General features: G+C 44.2%; 1 protein-coding gene across 4 annotated transcripts in view; it reads right to left on the bottom strand.

Moving 5' to 3' along the window:
- RASAL1 (RAS protein activator like 1) overlaps positions 1-26,959 on the bottom strand; it is a 210,858-nt gene that overhangs the window by 144,670 nt on the left and 39,229 nt on the right. For all 4 annotated transcript variants that reach the window (XM_069759909.1, XM_069759894.1, XM_069759900.1 and 1 more), the window contains exon 2: positions 19,443-19,499. In XM_069759909.1, the coding sequence (XP_069616010.1) occupies positions 19,443-19,499 (57 nt within the window). The remainder of the gene's footprint in view (positions 1-19,442; positions 19,500-26,959) is intronic.

Here is a 26,959-nt window from a genome sequence, read left to right as displayed (position 1 = left end):
ACAATTGCTTTTCCTTAGCCCCTTGTAACCTTGTTTTTTTCTGTTTAGGTGTTAATGATGGCTTTTGTTTAGCTTTTCTGTATGTAAATCCCATTTCCTTTAGGCGGTTTCTTTCAGTTCGGTCACAGACATTGACTCCAGTTTCCATCCATTCGTTCCTCATTTGTTTTGTTGTGCATTTCCTGTTTTGGAGACATATTGCTTTGACGCTTTGATGTCGTCCTTGGTCTACCAGTATGTTTGCCTTTAACAACCTTTACATGTTGTTTTTATTTGGTCCAGATTTTAGACACAGCTGACTGTGAACAATCAACATCTTTTGTAACATTGCGTGATGATTTACCCTCTTTTAAGAGTTTGATAATCCTCTCTTTTGTTTCAATTGACATCTCTCGTGTTGGAGCCATGATTCATCTCACTCCACTTGGTGCAGCAGCTCTCCAAGGTGTGATCACTCTTTTTTAGATGCAAACTAACGAGCAGATCTAATTTGATGCAGGTATTATTTTTGGGTATAAAAATTTACAGGGTGATTCCATTATTTTTTCCTCAGAATTGAGTGATTCCATAATTTTTCCCCTATGCTTGGTTAAAAAAAGTAACCATTACTGACTACCACAGTTTTTGTTCTTGATTTCTTTTAGTGTTTCCTAAAGCCACAAAGTTCACATTTGAAATGACTTTAGTTTTGTGCCATGTCTGTGATCTGCTTTTTTTCTACAAAATTAAACAACTGAATGAACATCCTCCAAGGCCGGTGATTACATTGCATTAAACGAGGCATAGATGCTCATGATGAGAACATAATTTTACCGCTATACAAGTCACTAGTTCGACCACACTTAGAATACTGTGCACAGTTCTGGTCTCCGGTGTATAAGAAAGACATAGCTGAACTGGAGCTGGTGCAGAGAAGAGCGACCAAGGTTATTAGAGGACTGGGGGGTCTGCAATACCAAGACAGGTTATTACACTTGGGGCTATTTAGTTTGGAAAAACAAAGACTAAGGGGTGATCTTATTTTAATGTATAACTATATGAGGGGATAGTACAAAGACTTTTCTGATGATCTTTTTAATCATAGACCTGAGACTGGGACAAGGTGGCATCTTCTACGTCTGAAGGAAAGAAGGTTTAGGCATAATAACAGATGCAGATTCTTTACTGTAAGAGCAGTGAGACTATGGAACTCTCTGCTGTATGATGTTGTAATGAGTGATTCGTTACTTAAATTTAAGAGGGGACTGGATGCCTTTCTTGAAAAGTATAATGTTACAGGGTATATATACTAGATTCCTTGATAGGGCGTTGATCCAGGGAACTAGTCTGATTGCCGAATGTGGAGTCAGGAAGGAATTTTTTCCCCCAAAGTGGAGCTTCTTATTTGCCACATGTTTTTTTTTTTGCCTTCCTCTGGATCAACATGTTAGGGCATGTTAGGTTAGGCTATGGGTTGAACTAGATGGACTTAAAGTCTTCCTTCAACCTGAATAACTATGTTACTATTACATAAATTTTGCCAGGGGTTGTACAAGCAATACTAGAGGTGTTAGGTCACCCCTCCCTGTGATCACTTCATCATTGGAGTAACTGCAAGGATCAAGCAGTAGTTACTTTAGGTGTATAGCAAGGTGTAGAATAGAAAGGGTTAAGATGGTACATTGCAATCTTTCTAAGGCCAGGGCTTATTTTACGTTGTTGTTTTACATTCAATTGCAGCAGATTGCAGTACAATGTTGGACATTGTCAATGCTAATGCGTGGTTCATTTTGAATCATCATATGCAAACTTCAAGTTTCATGCTTCCATCATTCTGTAATCTCATAAAATGCAAAATGATGGCCTTCATAATTCTTAAAGGCAACCTTTAAACCATTTCATGCTCCTGGAATCACTTCCTTGTTACAGAAAACTATGCTTAAGGCTTTTTTCACACATCCGTGTCTCCAGAAAGGCCATACTGGGCCCCGGGCCATCAAGGGAGGCCGTCATGACGGGGTCATGTGCGAGCAGCAGTGCCACAGGGGGTTAATAGGCAGTATGGGGTTAACATGGGCTGAGTTTTTTAATTGGGGAGGGGAAAGGATCAAAAAGGGGAGGATAGGAGGAGCTGTGGGCTGAGAGCCTGTGGGGCGGGTAAAGAGGAAACCGCCAATTCCACGTCATTAACTTCACTGGAGCGTTCTCTCACCTGCCTGTTTGTGAGTGAACGAAGCTCCGGTCTGCCGACATGGAGGTGGAAGCGCTCCTGCAGAGCCTCCGAGACACGGCCAGCACGCAGGGTACTGCGTGGCTGCAGCAAAATGTGAGCAGCCTTCTCCAGGGGGTGGCGGCTGGATCTCCCCAGGTCCCCACTGGAGGGCGCCGGCTGCGGCGGTCCCGGCCGCCAGCACGCCTAAGCCCTGACGTCCCCCCTCGGGCCCGACGCCGGAGTAGGAGCCCCTCCGAGGACCCTCCAGCTGGCGGCGCGCGCCGCAGGATTGCCGGGTCCCAAGGGCGAGCTGGGAGGAATCCGGTCACGCGGCGGGGTCTGCAACAGGGGGAGGCATCGGCCTCCTCCTCAACATCAGGATCGCGCAGGGTGTCGGGAGCAGGAACGGCCGGAGCCACTGTGTCAGGTGAGCCGGCTCGGCGATTGGCGGACAGGAGAGACCCGATACGGGGGCCTGCTCCACAGGCGCCTCAGCGGGGGGGTGCATCGCGGGCGGCTAACAGCCGGCCCTAGCAGCGCCGCAGTACCAGTGGCAGTGAGGGACAGCAGGGGGTCGAGCGTGGCGCGTGTCCCCAGGCCGCCGCTCGGTGCTGCGCAAGCCCCATCCCCCCTTCCACAAACAGGGACCATCAGCGGCGGCAGTCCCCGGATAATGCAGGCTCCCAGTCTCCGGCACAGACTACCGCAGGTTCTCCAGGAACGTTGAGGAGAGCATCTCACAGCAGCATCCACATGGATCATGGAGCATCAGACCACGAAAGGAGGACGGAGGATGAGAGGCAACATCAGGCAACTGGATGGTCGGCTGCCGGGTCTACAGCGCTCGGGCAACTTGGCGAGAACACCTCTTTTTTATCTTATCCCCCTTTGTTGACCTCGCCTGGGAGTGGTAGTCAGGATGGGGTTCCTGGAGGGGTTAGTGGGGGGTTAAATATGCTTATGCATGGGCTGAGAGATTTAGCTCTTCTGTGGGGATCTGGGGGTGGTCAGGTTGTTGCCCCCCCATCTACTGCCTGGCTGGGGTATACGGGTAGGATCTCTGGGCAAGGGGGCATGTTTGGGGAGGTCTCTAATGTGCCGGTTAGGGATGTATCGGCGGAAAGTTTAAGGAACAAGAGCGGGGGGGCCGGTGCAGCCATTTCCTCCGCTACGGTATCAGTGTCTAGCCAGGCAGGAGACACGGAGAAAGAGGAGGATACAGTGAGGTTAGACAATACAGCACGCAGAGAGGTCTACGTGTGTTTCGAGGGCCCTTTAGGAGCTCATCTTAAAAGCGAGATTAGGGAAAAAATATGGAAGGGGGAGTATGTGGAAATTTTTTCTTTGTTGCCCCTAGAACGGTTTAACTTAGATATGGTGAGAAGAGATGAGACAAAGAAAGAGGACGAGGAAAGGAGGAGGTACAGATTGATTCCGAGAACTTTTGCAAATTGGCTGCAGGCATTTGCCATCTTGGCCAGCGTAATAGGAGAAAAGGCTCCCAAAAATTGTTCGGGGTTATTCTGCTATATGGACGCTATAGGTGAGGCTTACCGAGTGTATGGGGGTCAAGGGTGGTGGAGATATGATGAGCAATTTCGTCAGAGGAAGGAATTCGGTGGGATCATAAGGATATAGCACTTTGGATGCGGGTGATGGTCCCATCCAGAGCGGGGCCTAGCACTCAGTCCTTTCCCAGGAGCGCAGGGGGCTATAGCCAGTCAGGACATCCAACGGCCATGCAGAAGGGTTTGTGCTTTGCATTCAACGAGGGGTCTTGATTTGGCGCAAAATGCAAATTTAAGCACGAGTGTACAATCTGCGGTGGCACGCACGGATCATCAAAATGTTTCAGTGGAAGCAGACAGAGAGGAGCTGAGGGAGCTGAAAAAAGGGGTGATGCCAATTCGGCTGGGAGAGATGGTACACTATCTAAATAGGTACCCAGATAGGATGGTGGCGAGGTTGTTGGAAGATAGTTTCAGGGATGGTTTTCGAATCCCATCAGTTGATATGGCAGCAAATTTTTCTAAGAAAAATTTGAAATCGGCGAGGCAGTTTCCTGAGGTTGTGACGGAGAAGTTAGAAAAAGAAGTCAGTCTGGGCAGGATAGCAGGTCCGTTTGCTTGTCCTCCTCTGCAGAATTTAAGGGTATCGCCACTAGGTATAGTTCCAAAGAAGGAACCCAATAAATTTAGGATGATACATCATTTGTCCTTTCCTAGGGGATCGTCCGTAAACGACGGCATTGATCCGCAATTGTGCTCGGTGGTTTACACTTCTTTTGATGCAGCCATGCACTAGGTTCGGGTGTGCGGCCAGGGTGCCAAGTTAGCAAAGACAGATATCGAAGCAGCGTTCAGGCTTCTACCTGTCCATCCGGATAGTATGCATTTGTTAGGGTGTTATTGGAATGGAGGTTATTTTGTTGATCACTGTCTTCCCATGGGGTGTTCCCTATCTTGCGCGTATTTTGAAACCTTCAGCACCTTTTTGGAATGGGTGATAAGAGACGTGTCAGGTTTAAATTCATGTATACATTATCTTGATGATTTTTTGTTCATAGGGGCGGCTCAGACTGCAGACTGTTCAATACTATTGCATTCAATGGAAACGGTTGCTAAGAGTTTTGGGGTCCCATAAGCTGCAGATAAGACGGTGGGCCCAGTTACTGTTTTGAGTTTTTTAGGTATCGAAATTGATACGATGGAAATGGTTTGTAGATTACCAGAGGAAAAAGTTGGCACGTTGCGTGAAGAAGTGTTTAGGGCGCACAGGGCGAAGAAACTGAGATTACGTGAGGTGCAGTCATTGTTAGGCAAGTTGAACTTCGCTTGTCGGATCATGCCGATGGGTCGAGCATTTTGCAGGAGGCTATCATTGTCAACAGCAGGTGTAAAATCTCCCATTCATTTTATTAGATTGAGAAAAGAGTTACGAGATGATTTGGCAGTTTGGGCGAGATTTTTGGAGGATTACAATGGTAAGTCCATATGGATTGAGCCGGTGATAGATGCGGACGCTTTGGGTCTGTTTGCCGCAGTGGTAGACGGATGCGGTTTCGGATTGTTTTTTCAGGGTGCTTGGTTGTTGGCGGAATGGCCTGTTTTTTGGAAGGAACAAGGTTGGTCAGCGAATCGCGTGTTGACGCACCTGTTTCCCATTTTGGTGGCCTTGTCGTTATGGGGCAAGGCTATCATGAATAAAAAGATACGTTTCCCATGCAGGTCAGAAAGTGAGGCGAGGGTGATAAATTCATTGTCAGCGGATTCCCCATTAGTGGTAAAAATTTTGCAACATCTGGTTTTCTTGGGTTTATTGTGTAACTTGTGGATTGTAGCCGAAGTCAGGTCATTGGAGAGTAACTCAGTTGTTGTCGCTCTTTCTCATCTCCAGGAGGACCGTTTTCGAGAGCTGGTGCCTCAAGCGGACTCAGCAGGCATGGAGTGTCCGGCGGAGTTGTGGAATCTTCCTGACGGGCTTTAGATGGTTTATTGGTGAACTCTCTATCTGTTAGGACCTGGAAGCAATATGATCATGCATGGGGGGTTTGGGAGGATTGTAAAGGTTATATAGGGGAGCGTTTGCAGGATGAACCCAGATTGCTTTTGTTGATTGGCCACCTAAAAGAAAAGGGTTGGTATGTTTCAAAATTGAATAAGATGCTAGCAGGGCTAGCTTTTGGTTTTAAGGCGCAGGGTGCCAAGGATGTTACAAAATCGTTTTTGGTATGTCAGGCGTTAAAAGGGTGGAGAAAGGGTTGGAAAGTTGAGGACTTGAGACGTCCAGTTTCGTACGAGGTGTTATTGGTTTTAGGCGCACAGTTGTCGATGGTATGTGTATCACAATGTGAGATTGACCTTTTCAGAGTAGCTTTTGCATTAGCCTTTTTCGGTGCATTTCGCCTCAGGGACTTGGTTAGCCCCTCCAAATTAATGAAAGGGGGGGTACGGAGAGAAGATGTTCATATGTTTGGTGACAGGGGGGAGATATTACTGCGGTCTTCTAAGACCGATGTTTGTGGAAAAGGTTGCAAAGTGGCTTTGTTTGCATTTCCGGGTTACATCATGTTTCCAGTGTTGTGCGCGAATAATTTAATTAGACGCAAGGGCGTGTTATCCAACCCCTTTCTGATACACGAAGATGGGTCCTTTTTCTTGCGATTCCAGTTTATCGCAGTGTTCAAATGGTGTTTGGCAGCTGGGGGTATTTCGCCCACAGACTACAGTTGACACTCATTTAGGATTGGGGCGGCGACTGAGGCGGCTAGAAGAGGTTTAGGTGAAGATGTGGTAAAGAGAATTGGTCGGTGGGAATCAATCAGATTCAGATCTTACATCCGCCCGAATTTAGTGTATTAGGATTTACATGCCTCGTGATGGTTTTTTCTTACTTACGGTTTTGTTATTTATTTCAGGTGGTACATCCCGTTTGGTCTGGATTTTAGGCCATTCCTTCGTGTTCTGGGCGGCACTGAGGGGAGAGGTTCGGCCCGACGGGCCTCAGCTGGGGTTCCAGAGAGATTCCGCGACGTTGCGCTGGATCGGGAAGCGCGGGATGGTCTGGAGTCAATTCTTGCCGGAATTTCACCGATTTGTACATTTAGACCGGGCCCGGATTTGGTGGTGGTTCATTTGGGTGGGAATGATTTGGGGAAAAGACCTTGCCGGGAACTGATAAAAGAGGTAAAATTTGACATGTTGCGGTTGTGGCCGTCGTTCCCAAAGTTGATGGTTGTGTGGTCTGACATTGTCCCTCGGAAAGTGTGGCGCGGGGCAAGGTCGGTTGAAGGAATAAACAAGGCAAGGATCAAAGTGAATAGGGCAATTTCGCGTTTCATGTCACGAAATGGAGCAGTGGTCGTACGGCACGTTAATCTGGAATCGGGGAAAGGGGAATATTGGAGGTCGGATGGGGTTCACTTGAATGCGGAGGGGACGGACATGTGCTGCTTGGCCATTCAAGAGGGCATTGAAACCGGCCTGAGAGTTTGGAGGGACATAAATGTTTGAGGTGACAGAACATTTATGTTGGTGGCGAGGGGGGAAGGTCCTCGAAGTTGGTGGAAAGTGCGTTGGCGGATTGCAGGGGGGGGGGATCTCTATTGGTCCTGGACTCCCCCGGAGTGGATTATGAGTGGATGTGGTCGATCAGTCGGTGTAACGAATAATTATGGGACTTGGTATTTGTTGGTTTTGGCCGGGCTGGTCATTAGCTGCCTCCGAGCTGGTGCTTTGCGGCTAGTGGTAAGACTAAGCCTGGAGGCCAAAAGGAATATTAAAGGGGAACATTGGAAATCCTTAATTTGGGGCTTCGAGGACCACCCCTTCCGAGTTTGGGTTGTTGTTTTATATTTGTAATTGTATGTTAATAAAAAGGCTGCTGTGGCCATTTAATCCAAAAAGCTGGTGTTATGTCATTTTTGGGTATTACAACTAATGTCATTATAGGGTGGGGGTGGTATAGATAAAAGGTTTTGGGAGAAAGGGTATAGTCATCAGAGGCGCTTGTGAGTCAAGTGTACCCCACACGTCAAGTACATACGGTTACAGTTTCTACACGTACTGCAGACACTTACACGTGCATAGACCCATTTAAATCAATGGGTCTGCGCACTTCAGTGTGCTTCCACGGACCGTGTCTGTTTTTTTTGCTGCAGCACAGTCCGCAATATGTTCCACACACGTGCACACTTATGACACACAGATGCCATCAGTGTGACAAGTACCGTGTCTGGGAAAAGCTTTACAGTTAGCGTCGGGTGCTGAAGCCGATTCTTATCATTGTCGCCTGGTCTCCCTACAATCAGCGAGTCAGCACCTGCCGTCTATACCACGTATTAAATAAATAAATAAATAAAAAAGACGGCATGTAGTCCCCCTTACTTTTCCCAATTGGCTGAAGGAAAGCCAACAGCTGGGGGCTGGTGTTAATATTCTGGAAAGGGGACAATAGTCATGAAGGTTCATAGCCAGGACCGGCTCCAGGTTTTCCTGGGCCCCGTGCAAAAGACTCTCAGTGGGCCCCTTTAACACATACCACAATTTATAATGCATAGATACAGAAGAGAAATATACTGTAGGCATAGTACAATGCCAAAGATTTCACTATGCAAATTGCCTCTTCTGAGAAAAAGAGGACTTAAACTCTATAGCGCCACCTGTTGGAAGTAGCGATGCTACAAGTCACAATCAACCCTCTAACGAGTCGTACAATATGACTTAGGATAAAGATTTCACTAGTGATATATACAGGGTGGGCCATTTCTATGGATACACCTAAATAAAATGGGAACGGTTGGTGATATCAACTTCCTGTTTGTGGCACATTAGTATATGGGAGGGGGAAAACTTTTTAAGATGGGTGGTGACCATGGCAGTCATTTTGAAGTCGGCCATTTTGGATCCAACTTTATTTTTTCCAATGGCCCACCTTGTAGTATAAATGTTACAATAGCTTAGAAACCGGACAGTATAGCCCTCCAAACAGCATTATGGGCACCACATAGTGCTCCATACAGAATAATTAACCTATTATATTTCTCCATACAGTATTATGGGCACCACATAGTGCTCCATAAAGAATAATTAGCCCCATACATTTCTCCATACAGTATTATGGGCACCACATAGTGGACCATACAGAATAATTAGCCCTATATATTTCTCCATTTAGTATTATGGGCACCACATAGTGCTCCATACAGAATAATGAGCCTCATATATTGATACAATATTATGGGTACGACGTAGTGCTCCACACAGTATAATGAACCCCATATAATGCACCATTTAGTATTCTGGGCACCACATGGTGCTCAATACAGAATAATGAGCCCCATATATTGCTCCATACAGTATTATGGGAACCACATAGTGCTCCACACAGTATAATGAGACCCATATATTGCACCATACAGAATAATGAGCCCTATTTATTTCTCCATTCAGAATTATAGGCACCATATAGTGCTCCTTTTAGAATAATGAGCCACATATTTTGCTCCATACAGTATAATGAGCTACATATATTGCTCAATACAATATGAGCCCCATACATTGCTCCATACACAATGGGCCCCAAAACAGTGTAAGATGGGTCCAATATAATGCTTCATACAGTATATGATGGGCCCCATATAATGCTCCAGTATATGATGGGTCTCTAAGTAAAGCGCTGCAGAAAATATAGCGCTATATAAGCAAAAATAAATAAATAATATATTGCTCCATATATGCTGGGCCCCATATAATGCTCCATACAGTATATTATGGGCCCCATAAAATGCTCCATACAGTATATGATGGGCCCCATATAATGCTCCATACAGTATATGATGGGCCCCATAAAATGCTCCAAAAAATTACGTGGGTTCCCCCTATTTTTATTAACCAGCAAAGGCTAAATAGACAGCTGTGGGCTCATATTAATAGGCTGGGAAAGGGCCATGGACATTGGTCCCCTCCCAGACTAAGAACATCATCCCTCAGCCGCCCCAGAAATGGCACTTTCATTCTATGCGCCAATTCTAGCTCTCAGCCTTGGCTCTTCCCACTTGCCATGGTGCGTTGACAAGTGGGGTAATAGATTTGGGGTTGATGTCAGCTGCTTTATGTCTGCTGAAATCAAGCCTAGGAGTTAGTAATGGAGAGGCTACGCTCCCACGATGAGCTTTTGGTGAGTTTTTGATTAGGCCATAATAAGACGTTTAGTATGTGGTGAGTTTTTTAGCTCAGTACTTGTAAACCAAAACCAGGAGTAGGTAAAAAATGCAGATGTGGTGACGGTGTTTCTATTATACTTTTCCTCTGACTGTTCCTCTCCTAGTTTTTGCTTACAAATACTGAGGTAAAAAACTCACAAAAAACTCAGCGTGTGCATGTTACCTTAAGTAAACTAGGTTTCTTGCGTTTTATTCATTGCATTAAGTGAGTTTTTTTTTTTTACATATTTTTAGCATGTTTTTCCTCTGCATTTTTTGGTCTCTCGTTGGTATGTCATAGTTTAAATAAAGCTGCTTTGTTTTTGATACTTCCTGGTATTTGGCGATGACAGAACTCTCTATTAATACAGTCATGTGCTGATTTTCTGCATTGTTGGTAAATTTCCGCTGCAAAAACGCACTAAAATCGCAACTGCATACCCGCAAGATAAATTGATATGCTGGGGATTTGAAACATGCACCAAATTACAGTTTACACTGAGTAAAAAAGAACCACAGTGGCCATGACATTTCTATAAGTCCCATCCACTTTGCTGGAACTGGAAGTCTGTGTACCCACAATGAGTTTTTGATGTTATACTGTATATGTTCTCTACAAAACAGCATTTTCCAATTCCAACAAAGTGGATGGGATCTACAGAAATCTCATGCCCACTGATTTTTTTTCTCAGTCTAAACTAGCCTGTGGTGCGTGTTTCAATTCTACAAAATGCCAGTTTCTCTTGCGGTTATGCGGAGCTTTCCATGCAGATTTTTCTCATAGATGTGAAAAATCTGCAAGTAAAAAATGCATGTACATTTATTCCACAGTGGAATCACATCAAAAATGCATGTACAGTGCCATGTAAAAGTTTGGGCACCAGTGGTCAAAATTACTGTTATCATGTATCTAGTAGCACCCCTTTTGCAAGTATCACAGCTTGTATATGGTGCAAGAGCCTTTCAATTTTTCTTTGAGGGATTTTCATCCATTCTGCCTTGGAAAATTCTTCCAGTTCTGTGAGATTCCTACATCGTCTTGCAGGCACTGCTATTTTGAGGTCTAGCCACAGATTTTCAATGATGTTCGAATCAGGGGACTGTGAGGGCCATTGTAAAACTTTCAGTTTGCTTATGAGGTAGTCTATTGTGGATTTTGACTTATGTTTAGGGTCATTATCCATTTGTAGAAGCCATTTTCTTTTTCAACTTCAGCTTTTTTACAGATGCTGTTATGTTGGAATCAAGAATTTATTGAAATTTCATTGAAACTTCCTCTACCTGTGAAATGTTCCTCGTGCTATTAGCTGCAACACAACACCAAAGAATGATCGATTCAACACCATGCTTTATGGTTGATGAGATGTTCTTTTCCTAAAATTCTGTGCCCTTTTTCTCCACACATACTTTTGATCATTGTGGCCAAAGTGTTCTATTTCAACCTCATCGGTCTACAGGACTTGCTTACAAAATGCATCAGGCGCTTGTTTATATGTTCTTTTGCATACTTCTGATGCTGAATTTTATGGGGTAGGACACAGGAGAGTTTTTCTTCTGATTACTCTCATGAATGCCGTTTGTGCAGGTGTCTCTGAACAGTAGAACAATGTACTACAACTCCAGAGTCTGCAAAATATTTTTGAAGGTGTTTTGTAGCCAAGCGGGGGTTCTGATATGCCTCTCTAGCAATTCTAAGAGATGCTCTCACTGAAATTGTGCTTTGTATTCCAGACCTTATCTTGACCTTCATTGTTCCTGTTAACTGCCATTTCTTATTTACATTTCGAACTGAGGAAAGGTGTCATGAACTGATCTGAGTTGGAGTTGTGGTATTGCAACCACTAGGAGAAGCACCGGCAGGTAGTGTAGTTAAGAGTTAGCCAGAGGTCAGTACACGGGAGAAGCAGTATAGTTGGGAGGATAAGCAGCTTGCGTAGTCAGGAGTTAGCTAGTGGTCGGTACACGGGAGCAGCAGTATTTTTTGGACCAAGCAGCAGGTGGAAAGAGCTTGACTCAATAATCTCGCAAGGAAGGAAGTGCAATACCAGGTTTAAGTAGGGTGTTCAATCATGAGATTACAGGGTGGAGCTAATCAGAAACAACACAGGTACTAGTATCTGGTTTAGCAATGAACTGTCCAGCGAGCTGATTAGCTCAGAGGGAAGAGCTGCCGCTTGGTGCACAAGAGCTGCTGGATTTGAGTATGACAAAAGAGCAACTTGAAAATGTGTTGCTATCTTCTTATACCCTTCTCATGCTTTGTGGGCCTCCACTATTTTCATTTTCAGAGTGCTAGGCAGCTGCTTAGAAGAACTTATGGCTGCTATTTTTTGCCACACGGTTAGAAGAGGTTGGGTTTTTATAAAGCTGGGAATTTTGCATCACCTGGCTGTTCCTAGAGATGATAATGATCAAGCCAAACCCCAACAGGCTAATTAAGGTTTGAAACCTTGATCAAAGTTATCTGAGCACACAAATCTCCAAGGGTGCCCAAACTTTGGGATCGGACCATTTTCCTTTTTGTAATTTTTAAAATGAAAAAAAAAAAAAGACAATATATTTTTTGGCCTAAAATATAAAGGAAATGTTTCATATTTAACTTACCATATTTTCTGGTGTATAAGATGACTGGGCGTATAAGACGACCCCCAACTTTTCCATATAAAATATGGAATTTGGGATATGCCCGCCGTATAAGACGGGGGTCGTCTTATACACCCAGTCATCTTCTTCTTTTTCCTTTCACATTGCTTTAGTTCTCAAGAAGCACCTGAAGGGTTAATAAACTTCTTGAATGTAGTTTTGCATACCTTGAGGGGTGCAGTTTTTAGAATGGTGTCAGTTTTGGGTATTTTCTGTCATATAGACCCCCCCAAACTCACTTCAAATGTGAGGTGGTCACTAAAAAAATGGTTTTGTAAATTTTGTTGGAAAAATGAGAAATCGCTTGTCAATTATAACCCTAACGGAAAATAAATATGTTTCCAAAATAGTGCTGATATAAAGTTGACATGTGGGAAATGTTATTTATTAACTATTTTGTGTGACGCCACTCTCTGAATTATGGATGCAAAAATTAAACGTTTGAAAATTGCAAAAAAGTTGTATCGAAGAAATTTTACCACTATCATGAAGTACAATATGTCACGAAATAAATCTCAGAATCAGCGGGATATGTTGATGCATTCCAGAGCTATAACTTCATAAAGAGACAGTAGTCAGAATTGTAAAAATTGGCTTGTCAACTCCTGGAATGCCATCTCTGCTTCAGAGGACCATTTGACCATCATCAACTTTGTGCCCTTGAGAAGATCACTCAGGGGGGCAGCTATCATGGTGAAGTTCAGAATAAATCGCCGATAATATATCACTATTCTGAGGAATGCCCTGACCTGCTTTTTGGAGACCGGCTGTGGCCACTTCTGGATGGCCCCTACTTTGTCTAATTGCGGCTTTATCTCGCCTCTTCCAATGATAAAGCCAAAGTACTTTGTCTCCTCTTTCCCAAGGGTGCACTTCTAGGGTTTATAGTAAACCCTGCTTTCCTTAGTGCATCGAGTACCGCCTGGACCTACTGCAGGTGATTTCCCCAATCCAGGCTGAAAATCACAATGTGGTCCAAATAAACGGCGGCTTACTTCTTGTGAGGGACTAGAATTTGGTCCATTGCCCTCTGGAAGGTGGCTAGGGCTCCTTGTAGTCCAAACGGCATCCGGGTATATTGAAAGCACTCGTCAGGTGTAGAAAAGGCCGTCTTCTCCTTGACACTTGGAGACAGAAGAATTTGCCAGTACCACTTCGTTAGATCCAGGGTGGTGATGTACCTGGCTGATCCTAGCCTCTCAATAAAATCATCGACCCCGGGTACCGAATGACACCCAGGCTCAACATTCTTCACCTCCAGTGAGATCACCTCGCGGTGAATTTCAGGAATCCAATACAGTCTTTGGTTCACCGTCACACTTGGTTCCGTCAGGATTTTGTGCTCCATCACCTGCGTACATTCTGGTAACTCTGAAAACAGGTCTCGGTTCCTCTGAAGCAGCTTACAGTACTGTTGTTTCTGGGCCGGGGATAGTGTCTCTGGCACTGTGACCTCCTCGACCGTGGCTTCAGGATGGGCCCCTAGGCAGCTTGCTTCTACCAGGTCCCTGTCTCACCACGGTTTCAGCAGGTTGATGTGGTACATTTGGTATGGCTTTCTCCCCTCGGTTGGTGGACTTTATAGTTGACATCACTCAACTTCTCAACCACCTTGTATGGCCCTTGCCACTTGGCCAAGAATTTGCTTTCCACAGTGGGGATCAACACGAGCACCCGGTCGCCAGGACTAAACTGTCTCAGCCTTGCAGCTCGGTTGTAGACTCTCGCCTGGGCTTCTTGTGCTTGAAGGAGGCTCTCCTTCACAATTGGCATCACACTTGCTATCCGGTCCTGCATTTGGGCCACATGCTCGATGATGCTCCGGTGGGGTGTAACTTCTACTTCCCAAGTCTCCTCTGTAACATCTAGAAATCCCTGTGGTGCCGTCCATATAACAGCTCGAACGGTGAGAACTCTGTTGAGACCTAGGGGACTTCCCTGATGGAGAACAGGAAGTATGGCAGGAGGCAATCCCAAACTCGGCCATCCTTCTCCACAACCTTCTTCAGTATGGACTTCAGGGTCTTATTGAACCTCTCCACCAGGCTGTCTGTCTGCGGATGGTACACCGAAGTCCTAAGTTGGGTAATCTGGAGGGCATTGCACAACTCCCTCATTACCTTGGACATAAACGGTGTGCCCTGGTCCATCAGGATTTCCTTCTCCAGGCCCGTCTGGAAGACAATATGGACTAGCTCTCGTGCGAGGAGTTTCTCAGGGGTATCGCTTTCGAGTACTGCGTAGCGTAGTCCATTACCACAAGGATATATTGATGACCCCGGACTTAACTAAGGGCCCGACCAGGTCCATGGCAATGCGCTCAACCATCTGGGCTGGAGTGGAGGATTACGGCTGCAGCCATTTTTGCACCAGATGCAGTAGGTCAAACATTTGGGACCGAGGCGGTTTGTCGCCATAATACGCCCAATTGCTAAATCTTTGTGCTCTGACCAACATAGTCACTCCTGCATGTGCCAATATTTCAGTCTTTAACTTGGCATACCCCTGTGCATCCTGCAATGCCAAATCATAATAGGCCTTCTCGGGCTCACCAGTCAAATAGAGGGCCAGCAGCTCTGCTCACTGCTCTTAATGTAGCTTCTCACACAATCAAAAATGCCTCCACATCGTCACCCGGGGTCATTTTTTTCATGGCTCATCTTACCGGCTGCCGGACGTGCGTGTCATCACCTGGACTCGGGGGAGGGGCTGCCTGCTTTCCACGAACTGCCTCTGTAAGCAAGTCAATATGCTGCTGGTGTTGCTGGTGCTGCTGCTGCATTTGCTGTATAAGCAGCTTACTTGTCTCCTGTTGTGCCATCTGTTGCTGTAATTGCTGCTGATGTTGCTGCTGTGCTTATAGTAGATGTTTGAGCAGGTCCTCCATCTACTGATGGAGGGGAGATACCTGTCACTGCGCATGATGGCGTCAGTGATATAAAACCAGCACATTACGTGTTGAGAGCATGAAATGAGAGTTATGTTATGGGCTGGTTTTAGTGGACCTCCATAGAGAAAGTGAGTGAGGGTCCACTGTATCTCCACCTGCAGTTTCCTGACAGGACCTGTGTGATGTCAATATCATGTGATCAGTCAAATGATGGAGAGTCACATGGTCTGGCCTTAAAGCTGAACTCCAGGATTAGTCTGGGCTGTTGAGGGCCTGGAGAGGAAGACTCCAGGAGAGTGTTTATGCAGATAGTGCTTGTGCAAGAACATTGTTAACTCTGAGTGGGCTGACCCTCACTAGTGCAAAGACTGCACGAAGTGTTATCGTCTTGTTTTGCAGTTTTGCCCAAAGGGCCGTGATTATTTTTGTGCTTAACCCCTTAGTGACAGAGCCAATTTGGTACTTAATGACAAGCCAATTTTTACAATTCTGACTACTGTCTCTTTATGAAGTTATAGCTCTGGAATGCATCAACATATCCCGCTGATTCTGAGATTTATTTCGTGACATATTGTACTTCATGATAGTGGTAAAATTTCTTCGATACAACTTTTTTGCAATTTTCAAACGTTTAATTTTTGCATCCATAAATCAGAGAGTGGCGTCACACAAAATAGTTAATAAATAACATTTCCCACATGTCAACTTTATATCAGCACTATTTTGGAAACATATTTATTTTCCGTTAGGGTTATAATTGACAAGCGATTTCTCATTTTTCCAACAAAATTTACAAAACCATTTTTTTAGTGACCACCTCACATTTGAAGTGAGTTTGGGGGGGTCTATATGACAGAAAATACCCAAAACTGACACCATTCTAAAAACTGCACCCCTCAAGGTATGCAAAACTACATTCAAGAAGTTTATTAACCCTTCAGGTGCTTCTTGAGAACTAAAGCAATGTGAAAGGAAAAAATGAACATTTTACTTTTTTCACAAATATTTTCTTTGAAACTAATTTTTTTTGTATTTTTGCAAGTGTATCAGGAGAAAAAGGACCACAAAATTTGCTGTGCAATTTCTACTGAGTACGCCGAAACCCCGTACGTGCGGTAAAACCACTGTTTCGGTGCGTGGCAGGGCTCAGAAGGGAGGGAGCATCGTTTGACTTTTTGAACGCAAAATTGGCTGTAATCAATGGTGGGCGCCATGTCGCATTTGGAGAACCCCTGATGTACCTAAACAGTGGAACCTCCAAATTCTAACTCCAACTCTAACCCCAACACACCCCTAATTTTTTGAGTACTGCAAAAATTCTGATGTAACCTTGGCCAGATCTGTGCCTTGCCACAATTCTGTCTCTGAGCTCCTTGGCCAGTTCCTTTGACCTCAAGAGTCTCATTTGGTCTGACAAGCACTGTGAGCTGTGAGGTTTTATATAAACAGGTGTGTGCCTTTCCAAATCAAGTCCTATCAGTTTAATTAAACACAGCTGGACTCCAAAGAATACTTATGACCATGTGGTATTTCAGTTTTACTTTTTTAATAAATATGCATACATTTCTATTTTTTTCAGTCAAGATGAGGTGCAGAGTGTACATTAATGAGAAAAAAAAAACAACTTTTTTTGAATTTTCCAAATGGCCGCAATGAAACAAAGAGTGAAAACATTAAAGGGGTCTGAATACTTTCCGTACCCACTGTATATATATCCCGGTGCAGTCATACAGTCACTGCCAGCTCCACAATAACAAAAGGGAACTACTGGCTGCCACCAATCGTCTATACAGGCTGATTGGACACCCGTTACAAGATAGCGTATAACTTCAGGGATGTGATTTACAGAGCAAGAAGAACAGATATTAAATTTTATATATTTAATCTGGAAAAGTAGGCAGTGTATATAAAAAAAATGTAAAGATGATACAAAATGGGAACAAAACAATATGGTATATATTGTACAATGACATAAAATAAAAGGGATGACAAAATAAAACTACTAAAACTCATGTCATGGAAATTTCTCAGAGCTTAGTGGAGGGAGGTACTCTTTAGGAAAACCGATAGAACCCTCAGCAACCTATACCTTCCAGGACTGACAAAATACAAGAACTCAAATTTTGCTTCTTATTAGATCAAGGATACACCCACATACCTCCCCGTGGTGATTTCGTATGGGGGTTAGTCGTGGGATATGCTAGGTCTTTTAGAAGTTTATCATGTAAAAGTTGGAGAAAAGTGTAAAACTGTTTTTATCTCTGTGGTTTGTCTTGAGGTAGAAGCAGGTGTGCTTCAAAACGCATTGAATAAAAACCGCATTTAAATTTCTACGTTCTCTCTCTGCATTTGATGCTGTTGGCAGTGCGGATTTACCTCCACTTTTCTCCAGCTTCTACATGATATACCACTGTAGATGTGAAACGGCCTATATTCAAGCTAATACAGGGGTTGTGACTTTGCTCTGCCTTTGTTCTTGTTTTTACCCAGCGTAACAGGCCAGATTAACCCCCTTTCCAGAAGATACCTGGGGTTAAAGTGGTCTAGGCCAGATTATACCCCTCTGGGCCAGAATATACCCCAGCTGCTGTAGATCAGATTTTTCAGGCTTTTGAGAACCATTGAGTGATATACTTAATAACGGAGTCCCAGGCAGCACACGGGGGGGGTGGGGAGGGGGTTGTCGCAGAGACAGCACACGAGGCCCCAGGCAGCACACAGGGGCCCCAGGCAGCGCACAGGGCACCGGGCAGCGCACAGTTCACCAGGCAGCACACAGGGGCCCCAGTCAGCGCACAGGCCCCTGGCAGCACACGGGGCCCCATGCAGCGCACAGGGCCCACTCAAACCTGTGTGATGTCTGGGGCCCCTGTGCACTGTCTGGGGCCCCTGGGCGATGTGTGCTGCCTGGGGCCCTGTGCGTTGCCTGGGGCCTCTGTGTGTTGCCTGGGGTCCCTGTGCGCTGCCTGGGGCCCCGTGTGCTTCCTGGGGCCCCGTGTGCATCCTGGGGCCCCTGTGTGCTGCCTGGGACCCCTGCGGGCACATTTCAGCTGTTCAAAACAGCAAAGGGTATTTGTACACGTTGCGGATTCGTGTGCGGATTTTTCTGCGCAGATTCTGAAAAATCCGCAGGTAAAATGCCCTGCATTTTACCTGCGGATTACCTGCGGATTTACTGAGGATTTTGTACGGATTTCACACCTGTGGATTCCTATTATGGAACAGGTGTAAAACGCTGCGGAATAAGCACAAAGAATTGACATGGAATTTTCCGCAGCATGTGCACTGCGGATTTGGTCTTCCATAGGTTTACATGGCACTGTACACCACATGGAAATCTGCTGCGAATCCGCATCGTCAAATCCACTGCCGATCCGCAGCCAAATCTGCAACTTGTGCACAGACCCTTACATGTCCCGGCTTTGAAGCGTGCTCATCGCCGGAGCCCACATCAAAGCGGGGGTTTTGCCATCGGACATACTATTCCGTCCGATGGCAGAAAGGGTTAATGTAAGATGACCAGATGGATGATGTAAATAAGACACACATGACAGATACTTGGAGTTTTCCAAAAGACATTTAAAGGACTCTCAGACCATGGGAAATGCAATTCTCTGCCCTGGTATAACCATTATTAAACATTTTCGCCTGAATGTCAAGTGTTATGTTTGGGGAAAGCAGGCAGCACTCATCAATTGGTCCCTACTGTGAAGCATGGTGGTGGCAACATTATGATGATGGGATATTTTTTAGGTTTAAAGAACTGGAATATTGGTCAGGGTGAAATGGCAAAGTAAAGAGAGGCTGGTAACAACCTGCTCTAGAACTCTCTGGACCACGGACTGGATCTGAATATTTATATACCGTAAATGTGATATTTCAGTTTTATATTTTTAGAATAATTGCACACATATTGGCAAACCTTATATTATCATACAGCACTGTAAACTGAGTGAATGGGTCTGAAAGTTTTCTAAATGTACTGTGACTGATAAACCACATATTAGAGGACTCACCGCGCTACAACTTCATTATCCAGCTTCACAATGCAGTACGGGTCACTCGTGCCTGACCTTTGAAAGAGGAATGAAAAAGGTCACATTCTAATAGTTACAACAAAGATAAGACTGTTCAGTGCAGCTATTATTCTGCTATCTTATCACATCTGACATAACCAAGTCATCATTAAAATATGTGCCAAGTGTGGACAAGTCCATAGCTGAATGGTTTACTAAAAACAAAATGCATCATGAGAATATGGGGCTGAATGCAAACCAGTAATCACAAATTAAAACAGACAATTAGTCCACGTGAACACATGGAGTACTTGGTGAGTTTTTTATCTCAGTATTTGTAAGCCAAAACCAGGAGTGTTAAATTCAGAGGAAAAGTATAATAGAAATATGTCACCACTTCTGTATTTATCACCCACTCCTGGTTTTGGCTTACAAATGCTGAGGTAAAAAACTCACCAAATACTCAAAGTGTGCACCTGGCCTTATTTAGGCTGTGCTCCCAGAATGAGCTTTTGGTGGGTTTTTGATGTTGCAGATTTTCTGCACCATTTCTGCACCTATTAAAAGGGTTGTCCGGTCCAAATCGATAAGTCTGCAGTCACTCTGTGGGACGTATGGATCCCCCCAGCGCCCACACTTTGCCAGTTTCTGACCCTGGACCAGGGAGTATGTATGTGTAATGCAGGTCTCTGAATGCAGCGAACAGAGATCACGAGGCGGAAACAGTCAGGGGTTGATATATTGGTATTTTTAAACAACAATACATTTTAAACAATTAGGGTTAGTAGATATGCAATTTACCAGTATAGGGAATCACAACAGGTTACAAACAAGCAAGAAAGTCTCTCACTAATTATCGTTAGTGATGTGCCCAGTCTTGGGATTCACCATGTGAATTCTCACTCGAAGCTCTGATCCTAGTGGGGGTCACCGGGTTTTCCCGCTTGGATGCAAGTCGCTTGTGATGTAGTCTATTAAAGCCCGTTGAGCCTCCCACGCACCAACCGGCCCCCTCCCAACCTGTAATCATAGACCCAGCTGACCCAGTACCGTAGGTGATAGCTGGAAGTGACGGCCCTGCTCACACTGTTCCTCCTCTCTCACAGGCGTGTCTCTCCTGCCGTAGTCGCCGTATGGCTCTTCTCGGCTTGGCTGTCAGCGAAAGTCTATCAGGCTCGGGGCAGAGAGGACAGGAACTCAGCTCTTGACAGGGATAGTCAGACCTTGACCAGCGAAGGGTGCAGATTCCAGCTCTGACCAACGTAAGCCATACTAGGGTATATCTTCCAGGTGGGATCTTGCCAGGTGGTGACCGACACCCGGGTACCACAGACTTCCTGCTGAGGCCTGTCACGTTGGTCTCAACGGTGTCTCTGGAGCACGTCTGCCCCTCTCTGTTCTTTGGTGCCAAATCTCCGAGTGGTTTGATGCGCAGGGTTTTTATCTCACGGAAGTCTTTACAGAGGGTCACCTGATCTGGTCCAGCACACAAGGTCCTTACCCTGCAAATCTGCAAGCACACTTTGTTTCCGCTTGATTTCGGCTGGTCAGCAGATGGCAGTCTCTCCTCATTAATGGCACATTCTGCACATCCTGCACTAATTTTCCAGAGGGCTCATGGCTTTTTGTTACATATGCGTTATACATACTGTCAGCGAGGGAGGCCACACCCAGTAGGTGGGCCCTGACCACGAGTATGTATAATGCATACATACCCTCCGTTTCTGGCTCAGAAACCACCAAAAACAGTGATTGCGTTGGGGGGAGTTGGGTTTTCATTGTCATAGGTTAGGATACAGTATATCATTAATGAAACAGTAGTGCACAACCTCTTTAAATTTTAAATCAAGGTACTCTATGGTTTCAAAGTATGCTATTTGTGCATTATATAGAGCCATATCACAGAGAAATAGGCCACAATATACAAGTGTTTCTCACTAAATTAGAATATCATCAAAAAGTTAATTTATTTCAGTTCTTCGATGCAAAAAGTGAAACTCATATATAAAATAGAGTTATTACAAACAGATTGATCTATTTCAAGTGTTTATTTTTGTTAATATTGATGAATATGGCTTATAGCCAATGAAAACTCAAAAGTCATTATCTTAGTAAATTAGAATACCGTATATACTCGAGTATAAGCTGAGATTTTCAGCCCATTTTTTTGGGCTGAAAGTCCCCCTCTCGGCTTCTACTCGAGTCATGCCTGGGGTCGGCAGGGGAAAGGGATCGGGGGCTGTCTAATTATACTCACCTGCTCCTGGCGCGGTCCCTGCACGTCTTTTCCCCGGCGCCCCAGCTTCTTCCTGTACTGAGCGGTCACATGGTACCGCTCATTACAGTAATGAATATGCGGCTCCACCTCCCATATGGGTGGAGCCGCATATTCATTACTGTTATGAGCTGTAACGGTGACTGCTCAGTACAGGAAGAAGCTGCCGGCGCCGGGAAGCAGGGACTGCACCACGCCAGGAGCAGGTGAGTATAATGGGGAGGGGAGCGCTGTGCGATATTCACCTTCTCCCCGTTCCGGATGCCGCTCTGTCTTCAGCAGTGACGCTCAGGTCAGAGGGCGCGGTGACGTGGTTAGTGCGCGCCTCTACCTGAACGTCAGTGCTGAAGACGCTGAGTCGCTGAAGATGGAGCTGCGCCGGAACGAGGAGCAGGTCAATATTGAAAGTGCCGGGGGCCTAAGCGACGGGGAGGTATGTGATTTTTTTATTTTTTTATCGCAGCAACAGCAAATGGGGCAAGTGTCTGTATGGGGCCATAACGTTTGTGCAGCACTATATGGGGCCATAACGTTTGTGCAGCACTATATGGGGCAAGTGTTTGTATGGGGCCATCATCAACGTTTGTGCAGCACTATATGGGGCAAATATCTTTATGGAGCATCTTATGGGGCCATAATTAACATTTGTGGAGCATTATATGGGGCAAATATCTTTATAGAGCATCTTATGGGGACATAATTAACGTTTGTGGAGCATTATATGGGGCAAATATCTTTATGGAGCATCTTATGGGGCCATAATCAACATTTGTGCAGCATTATATTGGGCAAATGAGTCTATGGAGCATCTTATGGGGCCATTATTAACCTTCATGCAGGATTATATGGGGCATATTTTAATAAGAAGCATCTAATGGGGCCATCATAAACTGTATGGAGCATTATATGGGGCTCCTGATTCAATATGGATATTCAAAAATACTTAACCTACTGATGTCTCAATTAATTTTACTTTTATTGGTATATATTTTTAATTTTGAGATTTACCGGTAGCTGCTGCATTTCCCACCCTAGGCTTATACTCGAGTCATTAAGTTTTCCCAGTTTTTTGTGGCAAAATTATGGGGGTCGGCTTATACTCGGGTCGGCTTATACTCGAGTATATATGGTAATTAACAAAATCACCTGCAAAGGCTTACTAAGTGTTTAAAAAGGTCCCTTAGTCTGTTTCAGTAGGCTCCACAATCATAGGGAAGACTGCTGACTTATCAGATGTCCAGAAGGTAGTCATTGACACACTGCACAAGGTGGGTAAGCCACAAAAGGTCATTGCTAAAGAAGCTGGCTGTTCAGAGTGCTGTATCCAAGCATATTAATGGAAAGTTGAGTGGAAGGAAAAAGCATGGTAGTAAAAGGTGCACAAGCAACCGGGTTAACCGCAGCCTTGAAAGGATTGCTAACAAAAGGCAATTAAAAAATTTGGGGGAGATTCACAAGGAGTGGACTGCTGCTGGAATCATTGCTACAAGAGCCACCACACACAGATGTATCCAGGACATGGGCTACAAGTGTTGAATTCCTTGTGTCAAGCCACTCATGACCAATTTACAATGCCAGAAGCGTCTTACCTGGGCCAAGGAGAAAAAGAACCGGACTGTTGCTCAGTGGTCCATGGTGTTGTTTTCAGATGAAAGTAAATTTTGCATTTCATTTGGAAATCAAGGTCCCAGAATCTGGAGGAAGAGTGGAGAGGCACACAATGCAAGCTGCTTGAGGTCTAGTGTGAAGTTTCCACACTCAGTGATGGTTTGGGGAGCCATGTCATCTGCTTGTGTAGATCCACTGTGTTTTATCAAGATCAAAATCAGCGCAGCCGTCTACCAGGAAATCTTAGAGCACTTCATGCTTTCCTCTGCCAACAAGCTTTTTGGAGATGGAAATTTTATTCTCCAGTAGGACTTGGCACCTGTCCACACTGCCAAAAGTACCAATACCTGGTTAAAAAACAACAGTACCACTGTGCTTGCTTGGCCAGCAAAGTCGCCTGACCTGAACCCCATCGAGAATCTGTGGGGTATTATCAAGAGAAAGATAAGAGACACCAGACCCAACAATGCAGGCGAGCTGAAGGCTGCTATCAAAGCAACCTGGGCTTCCATAACACCTCAGCAGTGCTACAGACTGATCGCCTCCATGCCATGCTGCACTGAAGCAGTAATTAACGCAAAAGGAGCCCTGACGAAGTATTGAATGCATTTACTGAACATACATTTCAGCAGGTCAACATTTCGGATTTTAAAATAATTTTTCAAGCTGGTGTTATAAAGTGTTCTAATTTACTGAGATAATGACTTTTGAGCTTTCATTGGCTGTAAGCCATAATCATTAACATTAACAGAAATAAACACTTGAAATAGATAACTCTGTGTGTAATGACTTTATATAATATATGAGTTTCACTTTTTGTATTGAAGAACTGAAATAAATTAACTTTATGATGATTTTCTAATTTAGTGAGAAGCACCTATATATGGACTTAGTTTGTGACTGCGGCCTCTGGCATTAATTTATCCATACCTGTCATGTTTGATAATTTGAAAAAAGAGTCTACCACCAGAAAAGTGTGGTTTGCACAATGCATAGTGAAAAACCATTAAGAGAAAAGAAAAAAGGGAATTATGATACAAAAATGCACATCCCAATGAAATAAAATTAAATTAACAATTTTCATTTAGCGATCATATAAGAAAAATACTTGGATATACAATAAACAGCAAAATATTAAAACTAGGTAAAAGCCTACACAAAAAAAAAACCCAAATAAATATGATGGTCTATGCTCTAGATAATGGGTCAACAGATCTTTTGATAGAGAATATGAACACACACACACACACATATATATATATATATAAAAATAACATAGCATCAAGGTACATATGAAAGAACACCACTGATGAATAAACACAAATCTGGTGGATAGGACGATAAATGAAGTACCGTAATTGAAAAGAGTCCACGTAAGAAACAGAACCATCCCGAGAAGCATCACCAAGTTATGGCTTCCAGGTGTTTGGCGAAGATGCATGTCTGTTCTAGCATAGTAACACTGACAACCGCATGACCAAACAGAAGACGTGGCACTAAGTCTAAATTATGATCACCTACTCCATGGGGCACATGTTCTCCGGAGGCTCTTGCAAAAGTTCTACATGATGTCTGATGATGCTGGAAGTAACATGGATTTCACAAGATTTGGGCCTCTATAGAACCGTAATTGCAGGGCCGGACTAGCCATCTGGCAAATGCCAGAAGGGCCTGTCTGATTGTGGGCTGCCTTGTCTGCTACGCTGCTGACTCACCGCATCTGTGTGATCTAGGCAACGCTGGACCATAATGCCGTGAGTCCGATCACATGACATGGACGTCACGGACTTCTGGGACCTCCTGGCGGCGCACGCGCCGCATACACCCGGACGCCGTACATTGGCGGTAATTACCACTTGTATAAATATGGCCATGTAGGACAGTATACGTATCCCCTGACGAAGGACTCACTCTGAAACGCGCGTCGGGGCGCACGTGTTACTGGACCTATTAACCCCTTAAAGGTACATATCCATTTTACTGTGCAAACAATCTTGTTGCTTTTTATCACATGCACTTGTTCACTTTATGTTTTTTAGAGTGTACTGAGCTATTTTGGGGCCATTGGACCTCCACTTTATATTGCATTGTTGATTGATTATTTGGCACTGTTGTGCACTTTTTTGAGGCTATAGATTTATTTAGTCCTCACTCTCCTATATTTAGAATTTATTCCCTTTCTATTACATTTTTTTACCTTTCCCCTCCCCCACCTTTCGTTTATAACACAGCATATGGATTTTTATGAATTATATTGTATTTATTTTACCTTTAGGGGTCTTTAAATTCTTTGCCTATATATATATATATGATTGGCAGTTTTTTTTGGTTCAGCATACGTGCGCATTTTGTGTATTTATATAAATTATTTTATCATTTTTTCTTGTGGATTGTTGCTTACCAAATTTCATTATAATAAAATCTAATTTATAATATCACCTATCTTCTTGCCTGGGTCCCTTGTTCATCCGTTGCTCTGAATTTGTTGTTATATACTGCTACGTTGCTAACAGAATTGGTGTTCTCAAGACTCCCATGGTGTCGGTGACAACATGGGCCTGTGTAATTTCAAATGCCAGGGCTGAATTTCAGCCCCAGTCAGTACCTGTGTAATTGTCTGCCTTTGGTGGCTATCACTTGGGAATTTACCATTTTAACAAGAGACAAAAGTCCTCGTATAGGACTAAAACGTAACAGTAAGGAAGAAAAGCTTCCTTCTAAATCAACCTGGTCAGCTTTTATGGGGAAAATGCACCCTAAAGAAACTGACCAAGCATGAAATATTTTTTTTCCTCTACCCTACAGTTCTCATATCCTGAAGAGTACGATGCCATTGCCATTGTTGGATTTTGTTTGATTTTACGCTGCTGGTCCGTACTGTTGATCTTGTATTTTACTGGTCCCATAAGCTTGCTGCATACCATCACCAAGATTCCACGTGTTTAGAAGATAGTTATGACAGTAATTAACTGTTAGATCAAAAATATACAAAGGAGGACAGATGCATGGGATGCTTTGGGCTTCACTGGGACACAGTATGCAATAGCACAGACCTTTCACCAATACGTGGCAACAATGGTGGCCAGGCATGATAAGTACTTTAATTTCAGCTCTTTTACCGGCCAAAATAAGTGACATACTGACTTCTTGCTACCTTTGGATGCAGCAATTTCCATTTAAAGCCAGATGGTTGAAAGCCAAAAAACTATCTAGGTCATTTTCCCAAATCACCCATCTAGAAGAATATATATGTAACCATATAGATAAACAGTGATTATACGAAAGCCTGTGGACTTCCAAACCTATAAGAAAAGGTAATAAAACTACCTGATTATAGGTTCAGGTCAACCTGAACGTTATAGTAATTTTCGTAAAGTTTGGAAAACAACATTTTTACCATCTTGCGGCCCTGCGAATAGAGAGGTAGACTCATGTAAGGCTCTCATCCTTCACTTAAATGGGAATTTCTGAACTAGCCAAGCAAGCCTGTATTAGGGTATAAGCGCACAATGTTTTTTTCAGGCAGATTCTGTCGTTAACCTGCCTTAGAAAATACAAAAAAACCTCCCCAAAAATGCACATATGGATAGCAATGTAACAATGACTTGTACTTAAGTTCGGCTTATTTTAACCA

This window comes from Ranitomeya imitator, chromosome 1, assembly GCF_032444005.1.
Source record: "Ranitomeya imitator isolate aRanImi1 chromosome 1, aRanImi1.pri, whole genome shotgun sequence".
Lineage (NCBI taxonomy): Eukaryota > Metazoa > Chordata > Amphibia > Anura > Dendrobatidae > Ranitomeya > Ranitomeya imitator.
This window is presented reverse-complemented; position numbering and strand designations above follow the sequence as displayed.